Source organism: Mesocricetus auratus, unplaced genomic scaffold, assembly GCF_017639785.1.
Source record: "Mesocricetus auratus isolate SY011 unplaced genomic scaffold, BCM_Maur_2.0 Super-Scaffold_100001, whole genome shotgun sequence".
Lineage (NCBI taxonomy): Eukaryota > Metazoa > Chordata > Mammalia > Rodentia > Cricetidae > Mesocricetus > Mesocricetus auratus.
In genome coordinates this window covers 8,525,905-8,545,133 of record NW_024429187.1, presented here as the reverse complement: position 1 = coordinate 8,545,133, position 19,229 = coordinate 8,525,905, and the positions used below count along the sequence as shown (strand labels likewise).

Genomic DNA, 19,229 nt, shown 5'->3' with positions numbered 1-19,229 from the left:
AGTCTTCAGTTGGAAGACACTCAGTGTGATACCTCAAAGGCAATTTCGCTGAACTCCAGATTGTTAAAAGGATGCTTAGAAAGACATTAAAGATGGGATATGGTTTAGACATTATTCTGTCTGTTACAAAATACAGACACTGTGTCTTAAATTGGCTTGAGAAAACAAAGCTTATTGGCCCTTACTATTAAATAGAATGGGCGGGTTTTGCTTCAAAAGAGACTTAAATCGTGAAATAATTTGGTGGGACCTTGCTTCTCTTCTTCTTCTTCTTCTTCTTCTTCTTCTTCTTCTTCTTCTTCTTCTTCTTCTTCTTCTTCTTCTTCTTCTTCTTCTTCTTCTTCTTCTTCTTCTTCTTGTTCGAGACAGGGCTTCTCTGTATTGTTTTGGAGCCTGTCCTGGTACTCACTCTGTAGACCAGGCTGATCTCTAACTCACAGAGATCCTCCTGCCTCTGCTTCCTTAGTGCTGGGATTAAAGGCGTGCACCACCAACGCCTGGCTTGCTTCTCTCTTCTTTTTTCGTTTCTATATGCAGTTTTGTCTCCCTTTCCCAGCAGACTCCTGCCTCATGGGTCCCAGATGGCTGTCAGAAACTCCTGGAGAAACCTATGTAAAACTAGAAGAATAATGAAAGCAGAGATATAGTGGTCATAAAAACACCCCTGCCCCAAATAGTATTTGGAGCCATCACTCACCTGTCCATGAACCTGTAATTTAATCAGGTTACCTGGGGTTACTCTTTACTACAGTCACTGAGCTTGGATCTGTTCAGTCTATTGTTATATCTAAATCCATTCCAATTGAATACATTTTAAATTTGAAAACCATAGCCACAGTTTCCAGTACTCAGAAGCTTGCGTCAGTGGCTGTCATATTGGATGGGGGACAGCATTGGATAGGGTACATACAGCATTTTTGCCACTGCAGGAAAGGATGTTGGAAATCTCCGGTCTAGAGTTGATGGGCTGGGAGTTCCAAGATGGCTTCACTTATGCTATGAGAGGCTCATCTGTGATGACCAATACAGCTGGGCCCATACTATTTTTCTCCCGGGCTTCTTCAAAGGCTGGTGGAAGTATTCCAAGTGGGCAGGAAAGGAGTCTCGTTATACCACTGTATTATGTTGACCAAAGTAGGAAGGAGTCATCTAGCAGAGCGTGGTATGTCATCTGTTCAGGGTAGTAGTTGAAAAAAAAAAAGGTCAGATTTCAATGCATTGTGGTGGATGACAGCTAGAAAATGTAAAAGATTTATATTATCAATAATGAGAAAATTGTCAACATGGGTATGAATGTGAGGAAATTAAAACTCAAAGTTAGGAAGAGATTATGTCACTGCTTATTTCATAGAGTTTTATAACATATTAAATTAGCTATATTAAATATATTTTATAGGAATTGGCGAACAAGGGGGCTCACTAAGAAAGGGTAAGATAAAAGGAAAAATTATCTTAAAAACTTCAAAAAATAACAAACCACACCCTAAACTAGTTTATTTTAGCAAAATTTTGCTCTTAAGACACAGGTTAAAAGTTTCCACAGAGCATCACAAGAAGTCAGGAAGTGGGGCTGAGAGTGCATGGACAAGCTCACCTGGGTTCCAGTTCCGACAGGTGCTCCTCAGGCTCCAGGAACTGAAGGTTCATGTTGGGTGATCATCACTCCTTGGAGTGAGGCTCCTCTATCCACGGAACTGAGGTATTGTGCAGTCATGTCTCTAAGTGTTAGTCACAAGCTAATTAGTAACTCTGTAGTAATAATGTGATTCCTGCATTCTTCTAATGTTTCCAACTTTGTAACAGAGGCAGCCTTTGTGGTGAGTACTTATTTAGCTCCTGGGTGGGTTAAAATCTCTCCCAGGAGCTGGAAAGATGACTCAGCAGTTAAGAGAACTTACTGCTGGTGAAAGGACCTGAGTTTGGTTTCCAGCATCCCTACCTGGAAACTTATGATCTCTAGCAACTCCACCTCCAGGGGATCTAACACCCTTTCCAGGTGTCCCTGTGAGCCTGCATGCATCTGGTGCACATATAGACAAACATGCTCATAGACACAGAATGAAAATGAGTTTAAAAATTAAAATAAATAAATACAGGTTTTCATTCTTAAGCTGAGACCATTTGTGGAGGGGTGGGGGCCAGCTCTTGGCCATGCCATGACAAAGCATGGACTTTATCTGATGATGGAAGCTAGCACCTCAATCGTGTACTGAAACTACAATTTTTCTTTCTGTTGTTTAGCAACCATGCTTAAGGCACCTGTTTTTTGGGGGAGTATCTTTTAAATAAATGCTCATTTTTTAATAATAGTTTTATGTTTGGTGAAAAGTGAAGTAAGATACATAGACTTCATGTGTATTTAGGATGTTACTTGTGATCTAATCAATAGCTTATACTGGGAAATAGTACACATGGGCTTGAGAATATATTGTAATCTATTTTTTCTTGCTGGCTGAAGCGTTCTTTATACCCATAGGTCCAGATTACAGCTATTGCTATTTATAGTGAGATTAAAATAAACTTCAAATGTTGCTGAGATTTTTATTTCTTCTTTCAATTTTGTTCATTTTTGCTGTGTGTTTGTTATCAGTTTTTAATAGATTTATCCTTATATATTATTATATGTTACAGTATTGCATGTGCTATTGTATATAACTAGCCTAGGCATGGCTGTGTAACATTTTAGTTCTACATAAACTATATATAAAAAGGTTTATACATATATATAATTATTTCTTCTTTGTCTTTTGTGCTAATCTTCTCAATTTCAGTATTATTTTCTCTATTTCAAATATTAACATAGTTACTCAGCTCTTTTGGTTGCTGTTAGCATAAATTTATTTTTCCTCCTTTTAGCCTATTTACATCATTGAGTACAGTCTCTTGTAGATGGTTTGTAATTAAATCTCGCTTTACTAAATGCATTATTCCAACCCTGCCTTTAATTGGAAAGTTTAATCCATTTACATGTAATGTCATTATAGAGGCACGGGTGCTTAACCCTACCATTTTCCCTTTAGTTTCTGATGATGATCATCCTTTTGGTTCCTTAGGGCCTCTATGATTTCATTCTTTTGTGTTAGACATATTAAATAACCTTTTTATTCCTGTTTCTCCTAGCATAGTTATTTTCTTAATGCTATGCCTGCATATCCTAATTAACATCTTAGAGCATAATAATCCAGTTCAAATTGTTGTCAGTGCAGTATCAAGCATTATGAACACTGTGGTCCTTTGTAACTTTTTCTCTTTGTGTTTGTATTATTGTCACAAAACACAAATTCATATGGCATATTCTCAGAATTATTGTTTTAGCAAGTAATTTTTAAATACAGATAAGCATTTCAAGCCTAAAACCACTTGAATATTGATTTTTTTTCTGTTTTGTTGTAAAGTACACAGGACAGAGCCTTATAATTAAGTGAATAGCTCAATGGTATTAAACATTCATTTTGTGCAGTTTTCCGTGCTATCCATCCTGTTACTTCTCTGGTCCTGAAAACTGAGATTAAATATCCAATAAACAGTATCTTGTGCCCCCTCCCATTCAGTACTCATAGTAACCACTACTTTGTGTTTCCTGTCCCACCCATTGGTGCAACCAGACTGTATTTGTGATTCGTTTACTTCACTTAGCACAATGTTTTCAACATCTGTGTGAGTGTGGTTGGCAAGATGGCTCAGAAATAAAGGTGCTTGCCACCAAATCTTGTGGTGATAAAAATTATTATTTTTGATTCATTAAAGCTTGCCTGAGGATTCAGAAAGAAAAGTCAGCCTCAAGCTATAGAAGCCAGGCAGTGGTGATACACACCTTTAATCCCAGCAGCCAGAAAGTAGGAGGTGGTGGTGCACACCTTTAATCCTAGGACTCAGGATTAAGAGGTAGACAGATCTCTGTGAGTCTAAGGCTACCCAGATCTACACAAGAGTGATCCAGTCCTAAACAGAAGCAGCTCACACAAAGACAATCTCATCACCTGGGATCACACGCCTTTAATCTCAGCATTAGAGGTGTGTAAAATATACCAGAGTTTCATTCTCCAGCCACATTGAGGATAGGAAGACATTGAGTCTTAGGATTCTCCAACCATGCTGAGGAGAGGCTTCAGTCCGAGGTTTGGTGAAGCCAGGATTGCATTTCAGTCTGAGGTAGGGTGAGAGCTAGTGCCCGGATGCTTTGCTTTTCTGATCTTCAGCTTGAAGCTGGAATCCCATTATCAGTCTCTGGGTCTTTATTTATCATGTTACAAAATCTGATGATGTGAGTTCCATCACTGGGACCACGATGGTGGGAGGAGAGGACTTCTACAATTTGTCCCTTGTCCTCCACATGTGCACCATAGCATGCATGCATGTGAGTGCTGCTGCTCATGTGTGTCTGCATGCATACACACACACACACACACACAAAGAGAGAGAGAGAGTTTATCTATGTGGTAGCATATGTCAAATTCCCTTTATTTTCCATCCAGAGTCATATCTCACTATATGTGTACATTGTAATTTGACAGTACAATCACCTGATGATTGACACTTGTATAGCTTCTGCATTTCAGCTATGAACAATGCTGCTGTGAACAGAGATGCACGCAAACACACATAGATCTCTTTGAGTTTCTGCTCTCAGTGTTTGGGAGGCAGTTAAGTCCAGGAGTAGAATCGCAGGACCACATAGCAAGTTTGCTTTTAAAATTATTTATTTATTTATTGCATATAAGTGTGGACTGTGTGTATGGGTGTGCATGTTCATGTGTATAGGTGTGGTTGCACACCTGTGTGTGGAGGGCACATGATAACTGGGGAGTTGTATCTTAAAAATATTCCAGTATTCTGTTGAGACAAGGTCTCTCACTCTCCTCAAACTGCACCACGGAGGAGAGTCCAGGGATCTGTCCACACTTCTCCTGCTTCATCGCTGCTAGGGATGCAGACACACTACTCCACTCTCAGATTTTCATGTGGGTTCTGGAAATATGAACTCAGACATTCATATTTGCACAGAGAGATGACTGAGTTATCTATTCAATCTTTTAAGTTTGGTTCCCCCCCATTTTTCTCATTTTTGCAAAATCGCTTATTGTAAAAAATATTGGTAGGTCCAATTTCAATAAGCTTTTTCCCAGTGTGTTCTTCTGAGAGTTTATAGTTTACAATTTTATGTTTGGATTTTGTGTATATTTAAATTTATTTTTGTGTATGGTATTACATCTTTTTTAAACTTCTTAGCATGTAAACATCTAGTATTTCATCATTGTTGGTTGAAAAGACTGCCCTTACCACTGAATGGAATCGACAAGATCATCAAAAATGGACTGACCATATATGGGAGGCTTTACTTCTTGGGTATTAAATCTATTCCACCAGTTATGTGACTGTTTTTATGTCAGTGCCACAGTTTTGATTATTGTAGCTCTGTAGTAAGCTTGGAAATTAAAAAGTGCAAGTTTCCATTTTTTCTCTTTTCAAGAGCAGACACAAAATTTACTTTTATGTTGTTTTTCATACTGCTTTATTGGATTTGCTTGTTTTCTTTTTTTTCTGGTGGAGCCTTCAGGGTTTCCTTCATGTGAGATACATCACCTTTGATCACATGATGCCTCTCTTTTTCTATTTAATGTATCTCCTTTTCTTGCTTAATTGCGGCAGCTACGGCACTCAGTACTGAGTTGAATAGTACATTCTTGCCCTTTTCCTTGTCTTTTCACCTTATTTTCCACTTTGTGTGTGTGTGTGTGTGTGTGTGTGTGTGTGTGTGTATCTGAGAGAGAGGGGGGTGTCAGAGGACAGTTGAATTTGGGCTATTAGGTTTGACAGCAAGCACTTTTCTCCATGGAGGGTGATGTTTACTGGATTTCATCCCACTAAGGAACTTTCTAATCTTCATCTTTTGATTGAAGAGAGTTTAAGACATTTGCATCAGAGTATTTATTTACTCATGAGGAAGAACTTGGGTCGTTTGTGCTTATTTTCTGTTTTCTTTATTCATTTTATGTTCTTAATTTTCTGTATTGCTGTTCATTATGTTTAGTCAACTGGTGTTTTTTTTTCTTGTTGTTGTTGTTTTTTGAGACAAGGTTTCTCTGAGTAGTTTCATAGAACAGGCTGGCCTCGAAATCACAGTGATCAGCCTGCCTCTGCCTCCCAAGTGCTGAGATTAAAGGTGTGTGTCACCACCGCTCAGATAGTCAACTGTTATTTTTTTATTTGTTGATGTGATGCACTTTGAATCCCTTCTAGTTTCTTTTGGTGTACAATTTATAACTATTTGTGTTTACATGGATATTACACTTAATATCTTGAAATTACCATTTCATAACAGCGGAACTACACACACACACACACACACACACATACACACACACACAACAATACTTGTCACCTTTTATTCTTCACGCCCCTTTCGCTTGCTGATACAAGATCACATCTTCATACATAGTGATCCAAAACCAGAGACTAATAATGAAGTTCTAGTCATTCATTTCTTTTTAAAAATTATTTATTATTTTATGTGCATTGGTGTTTTGTCTGCATGTATGTCTGTGTGAGAGTGTTTTATCCTCTGCAACTGGAGTTGTGAGCTGCCATGTGGGTGCTGGGAATTGAACCTAGGTCCTCTGAGAGAGCAGACAGTGCTCTTAACCGCTGAGCCATCTCTCCAGCCCCTCGTTAATTTTCCTAAATCATGTAAAAAAATCCAAATGTTATACAACAAGCTTATATCGTTACCTTCATAGCTCTTCCTCTTGTCGGCGTAAGGCAGCTTTGTGTCTCCCTACAGCTTCCAATAGCCTGCTCCTCCTCTGCCTCTCAGTCCCCTATTGTAATAATGGCTCTTTCCGTATCCTGCCTGCACAAATCTTTCTGTAAACTCTTCTACTGAACTTTGCATATTGGTTGTTTTACTTTTAGCGGTGGAATTTTAATTTTGGTTTCTTGTCAGACTTTCTGTCTTCATATCCATCCCTCCATGTTGCTTAGCTTTCTCCTTGTCTGTCTAGGCCTTTGAGCCCTTGGCACATCTTTGGGTTAAAGCCTCTGTTGTGTGGACTCCCTGAGACCCTGCTCCAAGAGCACTTGCTGTTGGTTATTTTCCTTTGAGTGGGATACTCTCTGCAGTTTGTTATCACACAACATTTTTTAAATAGCCAGGTATTTAAATAGTAACATTTTAGAGTCATAGTGGCCTCTTCTTCAACTTTTTTGGGGGGCTATTCTTTGGTTTTTAATGCCTGGGACTGAAAAAAGGGCTTTTTACCTTCCAGGCAAACATGCCATCAGTGAACTGTCTCCATAGCTTTTCTAGGAAAAGCCTGATGTATAATTAAAGGCCTTCTTTCTCTTCTTTATATAACTCTCACTTCATTTCATTTTAATTCATAGTCCCACTTTTCACCCTAGTTTGTCCTCAAATTCACAATCTTTCTGCATCCAGAGGCCGGAATTACACATGCCACCATGCTCAGATTCCTTCCTTCCTCCCTCCCTTCTTCCCTTCCTTCCTTCCTTCCTTCCTTCCTTCCTTCCTTCCTTCCTTCCTTCCTTCCTTCCTTCCTTCCTTCCTTTCTCCCTCCCTTCTTTCTTCCCTCCCTCCTCCCTCCCTCCCTCTCTCTTTCCTTCCTTCTTTCTTTGCAGAAGAATCTATATTTTGAATTTTATAAATTGGCAACTGTATCTGTCACACTTCCTGGCCACCAGCTTGCCCTTGGGTTTGCTGTTACAGTCTTAGCATAGTTTGTTTTATGCCTTTTGGAACCTGTTTTAAAGTATGTGTTCTCTGTTGTGTCCTGACGTCTTTGTAGCTAACTTCGAGGTCAACTCTAATTTGACAGATTTCTTTAAGCTGCTAGAATGTAAGTAAATAAATAAATAAATAAATCCTTTTCAGAGTTTATTGAGTCTCTGGGCATGGTGAAGCAAGCATGCCTTCATCTGGATCGCCACCCCACCTCTCCTTTATGCCAACCTTGCATAGCCTGGAAGGCAGCCAGAGATGGATACTTCCACTATGAAGTTAAGTAGGGCATTTGTGTTTTTTTCCAGATCCCTAAGAATTAATGGAAAAATTTCCAGGTGCTTATTCTTTAATTTACATATTCAGTATTTAATTAAGTTTATGCATTTGTGTCTGTGTGAGGGGGGTCACTCCATAAGTACAGAAGTCTGAGGAAACCAGAAGAGTTTATTCACTGGAGCTAGAGTAACATAGTGGTTGAGAGTCATCATGTGGGTGCTGGGAACCAAATTCAGCTCCTGTGCAAGAGCAGCCAGTGCTCTGAACCATGGAACATCTTCTCCAGCCCCAAGGCCCTCACTAGTCAAGGCTTTACATTCCATAGCCTTTATCGTCTGGCTTTTCAGCTAGTCTGTTGTCATGACGATTACTCCTGGCTCTGAGCAGACCTAGCTAGTACACTTACCCTTAAATATTCCAGGCAAGTGGGCTGCCTGGCTAGCTCAGTCAGTAGAATCTGAAACTCTGAAATGCTCTGGGAAAATTCTCCTCAGGTTTCCCTTCAGCACCGGGAGAATTCTGAGTGAGATAAAATAGACACTTTCTCTGAGCTGGTCCTTTGGCAAACACTAGCTACGTCTTATCAAGCAGCCATAACTGTGCGGTCAGGATAAATTCCATTCACGTTCATAATGCTCTCATGCTTAAATCTGGAGATTGGAAATTAAAAGTTAACACTGTTAAATACAATGTGTTTTCCCCCCTTTTAAAAGAAATACACTTCCACCTAGACCAGGAAGGACAGTTTTAGAGCTCTGACTCTTTAGAAGCCTTTGTGGGCTGTGGTGGGGTGCAAGGGCCGCTTGCGTCCAGAGCCCCACATATGCTGCCTTGCTTTCTCTCCCTGGCTCCCTCCTCACCTGTGGGTGGCTTTGGGTACAGCTTTGTGATCGCTCAACAGGCACACTCAAGACACATCCGGCTTTCCCTTGGTCACGCCTGGGTCCTTTCATTATCTCACTGGTGGTACAGTCAGACTGGAGATGAGTGAGCCAGAGGGGAAGGCCCAGACAGTGAATTAGCCGATATCTGTACCAAGGCTGGTCTGGAATGAGGCTCTGGGTGTGGCTTGTAGTCATTTCTGGAGGAAGCAGGGCTCTTCACAGTGAGGGCACCAGGGCAAGCACTCCTCTTTGCTTTGTCTGAGGATGTACTGTCAATGAGAAAGAGCTCTGTTGTCTTAGGGATCACTGTCTTACGTAAACACTATGTAAACTGAAAAGTGAATGTGCACGCTGTCTGGAGATAAACTTGTAGGAGGAAAAGTGGAGTAGAGTAGGATGGATCTGCCGTGTATCTGGGGACAGTGCGGTGTGCTGTGTCACTTTAGTGTCATGGGATGGGCTTGAGAGAGATGGAGACATATGTTCGAGATCTGAAGGGTGTGTGGGAGTCAGAAAAGTGGACACGGGGGCAAAAGAACATTCTTTTGGAAGAAGGGGTTGGCTGATCAAAGACTTCGAGGATGAAGCATGCCCGTGGTGCCCAGGGGGACAGAAAGGAGGTCATGGACTTGATCTACAAGGATAGAGGGATACAACAAAAGTTAAAATCAGAGAGACAGGCAGCTGTTGAGAAGTCAGCAATAGGGCCTTTAGGCTATTTTAAAGGCTAGGGCTTGTGCTCTGAGATTAGAAGCCCCTGCAGAGTTTAGAGCAGAGTGACATCAACATCCCAGAGGCATCCCAGAGGCCCTAGTGATGGGAAAAGAATGTAAGAGGGTGAAAGTTCCTAGAAACCAGGAGGCTGCTTAGAAGGCATTTGCTGTAATCCAGGATAAAGATGATGGCGGCAGGAACTTGGACCAGGGAGGAAGCCAGAAAAGAATGCAAGTGACTGGACTTGGGATATAGTTTAAGACAAATCTAAAGGGTCTTCCTAATTGACTAGAACACACACACACACACACACACACACACACACACACACACAGAGAGAGAGAGAGAGAGAGAGAGAGAGAGAGAGAAGAAGAAGAAGAAGAAGAAGAAGAAGAAGAAGAAGAAGAAGAAGAAGAAGAAGAAGAAGAAGAAGAAGAAGAAGAAAATAGGGAGATGTTAAGAATGATATTGAAGGCTGCTTCTTTTTTGCTATTAGCATCTGAAAGGCAGGCTTATTATTAACCAAGAGAGAAACAACAGTGCATAAAGCCATGTAAGAGAAGAAGATCAGAAGACCAGGAGCTCTGTTTTAGAGAAAGCAAATTTGAGATTTTTATTAGCTACTTGGGGATATTGAGCAGGCAGTTGGACACTCACAGCTGGAGTTTGGGAGGGATTGTAGGATGGGTGGAGTAATAAAGCTGGGATCCATTAGTGGTCAGATGACATTTAAAGCTTGGAGAATGATGAGACCATAAGTAGGGATGAAGGGAGCACTTCCTCGGGAGCCTGGGTCACTGCAGCACTGGGGGTCTGGTAGAGGCAGGAGCTTCTTACACTGGAGAATGAGAACAACAGACCAAGGTTATAAAGAAAGAGCATAGGGAGCGAGTGTGAGAAGTCACTGGAAGAGAGTTTGTGGGTGGCAGTTCCCAAGTGCCCTGGTATTCTGATGGTATTGATGGGAGAGACCAGACTGGAGATGGAAACATAGCTGAGTTTAGCTATGTTTTCCCTGAAGTGGTGGGACAAACAGCTGCCTCTGGTGGGCATGGAAGGAAATTGGCAGGCAGAAACTGTAGAGGGCAGAGGCAGCCATTTGAAAACATTTTGAAGAGGAACTGAGTATTGGCATGATGTGGGTAAGGGACAGTGTTAAATGCATAGCTGAGCACTGATTTGGGAGAAGCACCCATGAACTCTTTTTTCTGGCAGGGAGGCAAACTACAGAAGCTGCTAGTGCACCAGGCACAGGAGCCGTGGAACACTGCGGGTTTCCTTTGATGGATTCCAAGAAAGACTTGGATGTCACCAGAGGGGGATGTGGATAAAGGCAGAAGATGTTGAGGAGGTCTCGGCAGAAGAGAGGGTGTGTCACCATTGTCTGTAAAACAGGACAGGGCCAGTGTAAGAATGAACAGAACAGTTGTTCATAATGTTAATGGCTTTCTGGGATGGAGCCATTATGCATTTTAGTGAGACCCTGTTGGCTCATATAAGTAGTCACTGATGTAGTTTTCAGCGACTAAATATAGGCTTTCATGTGTTTATATGATTATATAAATGACCAAACAAAACCATTTGAATTCCTTGTTTTAATGAAGCAAATAAAGATTAAAGAAACAAAATCAATGGCAATTTACATGGCAGACTTTTTAAGTTTTAAATTTCCAGTTTGATTATTGTGAAGGGATACAACCCTGGTTTGCTTGCTCTGCAGGCAACACTCTGTAATGTTATCTATTCAGGTCACGGTGAGCACAAAGGGAAGGCTAAGTGCAGTGACAGTATTTAACAAACTAAACGGAATTTTAAACAGTGAACTCAAAAGCGTACCGTTTTGGGTTTGGGGATTAATGAGGTTTCAAGGTGTGAATATGATGTGGCTGAAGAAACAGTGACAATGGATTAACTGATGTCAAAAGGAAATCCTTCTAAGACCTGAACATGCAGGCCAGGTCCAATGACCTAGAACCCCAGCAGTAGAGAGGCAGAGGCAGGAGAACCACTGTGAGTTTGGGGCAAGGTTGGTCTACATAGCTAGTTCTAGGCCAGCCAGAGACACATAGCAAGATGCCCATGTCAAAAAAAATCCCTACAAGAATATGGGAAAGAAGTTCGTAGAGATGAGTGGTTGTTGATAGGAGTAGGGGGAACTAAAATCGGGTGGAGAGGCGAGAGCATGAAAGGCATTATACACACACATGGAATTGTTAAAGAAAAAAAGTAATAATAGAAAACCTGGGTTTTCTTGATAGAAAAATTATAGCACATGGCTGGAGCTCACGAGTTCTCTCAATAAATACGATCATCACTAGACATGTGGGTGTACACATATTTAAATTTTAAATCAATTGCAGATGTTCTTAGCTTTCAAATTCATTCATGAGCTTTTACTAGCTGTTATTCTTTAGAAAACATAATTGAAAGTATAATTTTGACTACAAAAAGCAATTAAGACAAGATGTGAACCTAAGTTTGATTGAAAATGTATATTAAAATTAATCATTCTTTCATTATTTTGTATATAGAATTTCACGTAGTGAATATTCCAAAGAGATAATAGGATAGGAAAGCAAGAAAAGACTAAGAGAATAAATAACTAGGAAAGACTGATTTTTATCTGGTTCTCCTATGTCCTTCATACTATGCTATTTCTCATAAGAAAAGTGTCTTGCTTATGTGATAGAGAGGATTAGAAGTTAAAAACATGCAAGTACTTAATCAGCAATGCATATGCTCATGGTGTTGGTCAGACGATGCTGTTTCCTAATGGGTACCACTTTTCCTCACCAAAGGGAACACTGCAGAGTTGGATGTTAATTGCTCCCACAAACACAGTTTTGCTCTTCACAATAAGCATTAAGACATGGCCTTGGAGATCCAAGACTTCATCATATACCACCTGAAAATGGAAAGAGAAGGAATGTACAAATCAGATATGAATGACTGCATCTTTCTATCCAACACTGATTTTAGTTTTTAAAATGAAGCTAACATCTTATACCTTGGAGGCAATAGGTTTATGTCACAGTGTTTTATTTCCAATGCTAACCCTGAAGGGCCAAGTCTTTAACTAATATAACAGAGTTAATTGACTACTTCTCCAAGTATCTTAACAGTTGCTGATTCCATTGAAATTTCCTCCTCCAAATTCAGCGGTTCTGTCGATTATTCACCAGGAATACAGTCAACACTCTCTGCCTCTAGCCACCCTTGAGCCTATGGACTGTCAGACAGCTTGGGTACCAGGCTGTGTTGTAGGTACCTGAGCAAAGACAGGTCAGTTCTTATGTTTTCCTTGTGCTGCTTAAATAGAGAAGGTGCTATTTCCTTACACTTGTGATGGGATCATTTTGTGATTACTTCTTTTACTTAAAACTGCATGACTTTTGATTTTGAAAAATATGTTTATCCAATCAATACATATTGATACAAACAAAAACAAAATAGAAAGGAAAAAAATCTGCTTTTTCACCTTAGAGACATAATCACAGTCAACATTTTTATGTTCTTCTGGTCATATATTGCAATTCCTTGTTTTTCTTTTTAAACATATGACTTGTATAATATATGTATACATATACATATATATGTTGATATTATTTAACTTTTTCCCTAGTTTCTAATATTCAGTACATTATAGTCATAACCATGACCATGACAGACCTGCTGAGGTCAAGAGACATTGGAAGTGGAGTATGGATGAAGATGTTAGCTATGAGACCTGAAAGAAAGGGAAGCCTTGAGTGAAAATATGACATGGTTGCCAGGGAAACATGTTAGAACACATTTAGAAGAAGGAGTTTCACATAGTGCTGCATATTTGCTATTTACAGCCCCATTACAAGGGAGAAGGAAAGGATCTTGGTATATGCAAAACAGGAGGCAGCTTGAGAGGAAAGTCCCCAGACAGCTAGCTGGGTGGCCTCCTCTGTGTGTGTGTATAGGGTTTCTGAGCAATTGTAGTGTTGGGATCCCTTTATCATCCCTGATTCTATCATTGAAGACTGGGTTGAGGGCCCGAAGGAAATCCGTTACTGAGCATGTTGCTTGTCCATGATTTCTTTCCAGGTATTGAATAAATAGAAGTTACCAATGACATTCAAGATCAACCAGTTCTCTGCCCTAGACAAAAGTTTAGAAAATTTACTCATTTACAGGACATGGAATACAATGATGTCTAGTCTCCCCATCCAGCTCCTTCATCCTGCAGAATCTTATCCAGTTACACATGGGAAATTATTTTTGATCTAGTATTTCTATTCGAAGTATCCCAAGCCAGGTATAGGATTCAGAGATAGTGAAGAATTTTAGAGAATGCTTCAAACACCCCCAAATTCAGTTCCTGTAGCTCATGTTCTTCCACTGTAGCTGGATGCTCAGGGCTGGCCGGAAATCCATCCAGAGCTTCAGGGTAAGCACCTTCTCATTGTTTCCACAGTGGTCACCTTTATCTTTCTGACTTCCTATAACATTTCAATAGCGACTGCCTTGTCTGTTCTGCTGAGAAAGCACATGAAGGGTCTTTTGGGATGATAGTGGGGAGGAAGACGGTGACACAATTCCAAGCAGTGGACCCCTGGAAAGGTCTGGGTCAAGGACTGTAGATTGTACAAATCGATTCTAAAAAGAGAATTTTACAGCAAAATATAGCAATAACTTGCATTCACACGAATCTCTCATCAACTGGGAACCTTTGCATGTGTTAATAACATCACTAACTTGTAGCAACGTGGAAAAGAACTAATGAGAGAATAATGTAAGCTTTATGCCAAATATCCAACATTCGTAAATCATCTTAAAATATCCATCAAACACACTAACAGAGGGACTTTTTTTCATCAATGGATGAGAAATATTCTTTCCAGACAAAAGTGATTCCTGCATGAACCCAGAAAGCAGGAAGCCTCATGAAGTGATTCTGAAATTTGTTATTTCCCTGCACCAAATGTAAACACTGGTGCTTACAAAGCTTATGTTACTTGGTAGATTTTTTTTTACCTGCTCCTCAGTAATGCAAATTGTTTGCTTAAAGTGACCAAAGTTATAGCATTGATGGTATATAAGCTCTTAATTATTCTGTGCACACACACAGCTGTGATTTTTGTTGTTGTTTTTAATAGTCTTTTACCATGCAGTGAATACTTGGTAGGTCATGCTAGGGAAGAGATCACGTGAATGTGTTCTTTGTGATGGTCTCATCAAATGCCTTAGCATGTCCTGATATAAACAGAATAAAAATACATATTTCTTTTAATTAAGTTTTATCATATGTACATACATTTTTTTACCCATTAGCATGAATCAAGTCTTCAGTTACTCTGACAAATACAGAATTTGTGGACATGGAGTTGGTACCTAAAACAGAAAGCTTCGAGTGTAATGAGTGTCTGTTAGCTCATATACAGGTATTTCACTGGACATTATTTGACACAGGGCCCTAATAAATAATGCTAAAGTGCATTTTCATGATTGTGATGGGAGTGTGATAAGAAGGAGGTCAGTGTTCCTGTGCTAGTGGTAGAATATCTGGGGCTGAAAGCCATCTAAACCACACTTGAGAACAGAGAAGTGTGAGGGAAGACAGTGTCCTGCAGTGGAGGGAACTTGGGCTTTGGGATCATCCACTTCTGATGTTGAATAGCTTGTGTACCATCTGGACCTCAATATCATTGGCTTACACAGGCACCTGCCATTTAATGAAAAGATGTATCCTGAAACATTGCTATTTGGCGACCTTTGTCCTCTTGTGAAGATGGGGCCTACATGGGACCCATCCTCTGAAACTTGTAAGATGTGACTGAACACGTTTTGTCAGCTTGTGAGCATCAGAAGAGTCGGGGCTGAGCAGATGGCTCAGCAGCAAAGAACAGAGACCCCAGTTTGATCCTCTTAACCTATGTGAAGAAAAATTAGGTGTTGTGGTATAGAGTGTAGTTTTTTCCTTGCCAGTTGCCTGGGCCCTGCTGCATTGGCTGAACCCCCAAATAACTCACAGGACACTATATTAATTATAAAGCTGTTGGCCTTTTGCTTGGTTTCTTACTAGCTATCTCTGACTTAAGTATTTAACCCATAATTGTTAATCTAAGTATTTCTCTTACTGGAGAAAAGGTCCAGACCTATTACTCCTTTGGCGGCTACATGATGTCTTCCTCTGCCTCTCTTTCCCAGAATTCTCCTTGACTCCTCGTCCCACCTATCTTGCTTCCCTATTAGCCAACAGTGATTTATTCAACAACTAATAAGAGAGACAGATTTACCGAATGACATCGCCCATCATAGTGGGATGCAGTGGTGCATGTCTTTAACCCCAAGATGTGAAAGTGAGGCAGAGGCAGGGCAGGGGCAGATTCTCTGTGAATCTGAGGCCAGCCTAGCCTACATCTTGGAAGACCTTGTCTCAAAAACAAGCAAACAAAGCTAGGGAAAATATAGTACCTGAGGCAGGACATAACCTGATGTTGACCTCTGAGATACACACACACACACACACACACACACACACACACACACACACACACACATACATACACACACAGAGGCAAGCATACACACAGACAGACAGACAGACAGACAGAGAGACAGAAGACAGAGAATGATGATGATGAAGAAGAGGTACCAATGCTAGCTAGATATAGAACACTGTCCTTGTGCTGTCATCACCCATCATTAGATACTCTGCAAGAGAGCTTTAGGCTGGTGAAGCATGTAAAACGAGTGTCCTATCCTTTAGAATGTTTCTGTATAATATGCCCCCCACCACAAAAAAGGACAGTGTAGGAACACATCGACTATATCCGTGTAATTATGTTGCAGGGTAGAAATTCTATCTTCATTATGAATCCTTTGACAATGGCAGTTTTAAGCCAGATGTTAGAGGTTGCTGAGCACAAAGAACATTGGTGTGAGGGCTAGAATCAGACACAACTCTGTTTCTCAAAGCTGTCAGGATGATGCCCTAAGCTGCCTGCTCCTGGCCCAGATGCACCATGGAATTTCTGCAAGACAGAGGAATTCAGAGAGAGACTGCTGGCAAAACCTGCTGGGATAGACACTGGAAAGAGTCAGATAGAGAAGCTGGGCCCGGAACCAAAGCTTTGGTCATTGAAGAGTGGAGTCTCTACCACAGGACAGAGTCCTTGAAGTAGCCCTCCCTCTGAGGGGTCTATAATAAAAGAGGGAAGGATTACTTTAGTGAAAAATTTGGCAAGACATTGCTATGCAACATCTTCTCCCTTTCTACGTGTCTGAGAGATTTACACAAAGACCAAAGATGGGAATAAGACCTTTCTCTTTGACCTCACAGTGTGCTGCAAGGCCTGGGCAGTTTGAGGAATCGCAGCTGTGGTGAGGGCTGATGCAATGATCCTGCTTGAGATGAGGTGGAAGAGCAGAACTATTTAAAGCTCGGGGGTGCCATGTGATAAGCTTCTGAACTCTCTAATAGGCACCGGTCTCTTAGCGAGGACATCTATTAGGGCGCCCTTGGATGCACAGAAATAAAGCGCAGGCTTATCATACAAATTGGATCGTGTCTCACAGTTGAGGGCAGGAGAAAATAAAGTCAGATGTAAAGCTGAATGTACATTTTGTGCATCTTTTATGAGCATTGCTGTATTGATACAGACGGAGAACATGACAGGAGAAAACTTAGAATCTTGTGACCTATTTCTGTCTTGTGGCTCTCTAAATTCAGCCGGACTCTCGCTGTCCCCCATCAGTCTTGATCTACTCTCTGAAGCTCGCATTCCTTCAGATTCCTGCTGGTTTGGATCCCATGCACACTGGGACCGTGCAAGTGTGGACTGAGCTACTTTGTTAGCCTTTTAAATTGTGTACAAAACATAAACACTGTGTTTGTGCTTTAGGCAGGCTTCAGCTGCCTAAAGGAATTGTCGTGAAGGAATCGTAGTGTTTTGGAATCACTAGGTCACGGATTTAGGAAGATCTAGGATTATTTCAAAGCCACCGGAAAATTTGTGTCCACACCAAGAATTATAAAATAAGCTTCATACTTGTGTACTTACTGCTGATTTTATAATCCATTAAGCTTTTGATGAGTTAACTTCCAACTTTATTAAAATAATACTGACTGTTTAGTGACTTTTTTTTGTTAAGTGTTTTCTTAGATTGCAAACACTGAATTGTGGTGTAGAGACCTACTGACTTCCCTATTTCCCTCCCTCCCTCCCTCCCTCCCTCCCTCCCTCCCTCCCTCCCTCCCTCTCTCCCTCTCTCCCTTCCTCCCTCCCTCCTTTCATCTCTGCCTCCATCCCTCCTTTTTTCTTTCTGTTTCAACAGCTCTAGATTTACTTGTGTTTCTGCATGCACATGTGTGTGTGTATGTGTGTGTGTTTTGTTTTGTTTTGTTTATGTGGCAGTCATAAGACCACCTCAGATATTGTTTCATAGGCACCATCCACCTAATTCACTTAATTTTAAGTTGAAAAAATATTGTATGTGTGTGATCATTTGCTGGAATGTATATGTGCATCTCATGAGTGCAGTGTCTATGGAGGACAAAGGAGGATATCATGTCACTTGGAGATGGAGTTACAGACAGTTGCGAGCCACTATGTTGGTGATGGGACACAAATATGGGTCCCCTGCAAGAACAGCTAGTGCCCTTAACTACTGAGTAACCTCTCCAGTGCCCTTCTTATCCTCTGATACAGGATCTCTGAAAACTTTCCTGAATAGCGAGATTGACTGTCTTATATGCAAGTAAAGAAATAGACTCCATATTGTTGGATGTGTATCTTTAGCTATGAATGGAGTGGGTATTATTGTGGAAAATAAGACATCAAAATATCTCTACTAATTTAGACAATCCCTCGTAGGCATGCTTTATATAGATTTTACACATGCATATGCGGGATCACTTATAAAACTACCTTCATATATTTACAGACGCAGCTTTTAGAAGTCACTGAGTGTGGAAGATGAGGGGAGAGGAGACATTTCCCTTATTCTCAGGAATTTACGTTCTAGGTCTGAAGGTTACAAGGCAGTGTCGGAGCTTGAGTTACTAGTATCCACAGCAGCAGAGAAGGGCACATGGGATGAATGGCTGCAGGAGGTCATCAGAACCATGTGCAACTGTCTAGGTGAATCGGTATGGACCTACAGGGACTGTAAAAGGCTTCTCAGTGAATCTTGGGTGCCAGCTTACTGGCATTCAGAGTCACCCTGGAAACAAAACTCCGAACATGTCAGTGAAGGAGTTTCTAGATGTGGGTAGCACCATGACCATCTGCCTGGAGCTCCTGCTGTATGCCTTCCCCACCATGGTGGACTGCATTCCCTTTGTGGAATCAAGAACCTCTCTTGAGTTGCTTTTTCAACATATTTTGTCATAGCCAGGATAAAAAGTAACTGACATGAAAGCAAATTTCATATATAATAAAGTGTATAATTCCATTCATGTGACATTTCAAATGATAAATTCACAGGGATAGAGATCCAGTGCCAGTCAGAGGCAGATAGCGGTGGCTATAGTAGGGAGGTCTTTGTAAACCTTGCATAGTTCTTTTCTGTGCCTTGACTCTAGGATCAAGAATGTGACTGAAGCAGTGCTCAGAGCTAAACATCTACACCCACAGAAGGGGACT

At 40.8% G+C, this 19,229-nt stretch overlaps 1 protein-coding gene across 1 annotated transcript in view; it reads right to left on the bottom strand.

The window, feature by feature from the left end:
* Positions 1 to 12,174: 12,174 nt before the first annotated feature.
* Pik3c2g (phosphatidylinositol-4-phosphate 3-kinase catalytic subunit type 2 gamma) overlaps positions 12,175 to 19,229 on the bottom strand; it is a 334,840-nt gene continuing 327,785 nt past the window's right edge. The window contains exon 34 of the mRNA XM_040743461.1: positions 12,175 to 12,517. Within this exon, the coding sequence (XP_040599395.1) occupies positions 12,365 to 12,517 (153 nt within the window). The 3' untranslated portion in view covers positions 12,175 to 12,364. The remainder of the gene's footprint in view (positions 12,518 to 19,229) is intronic.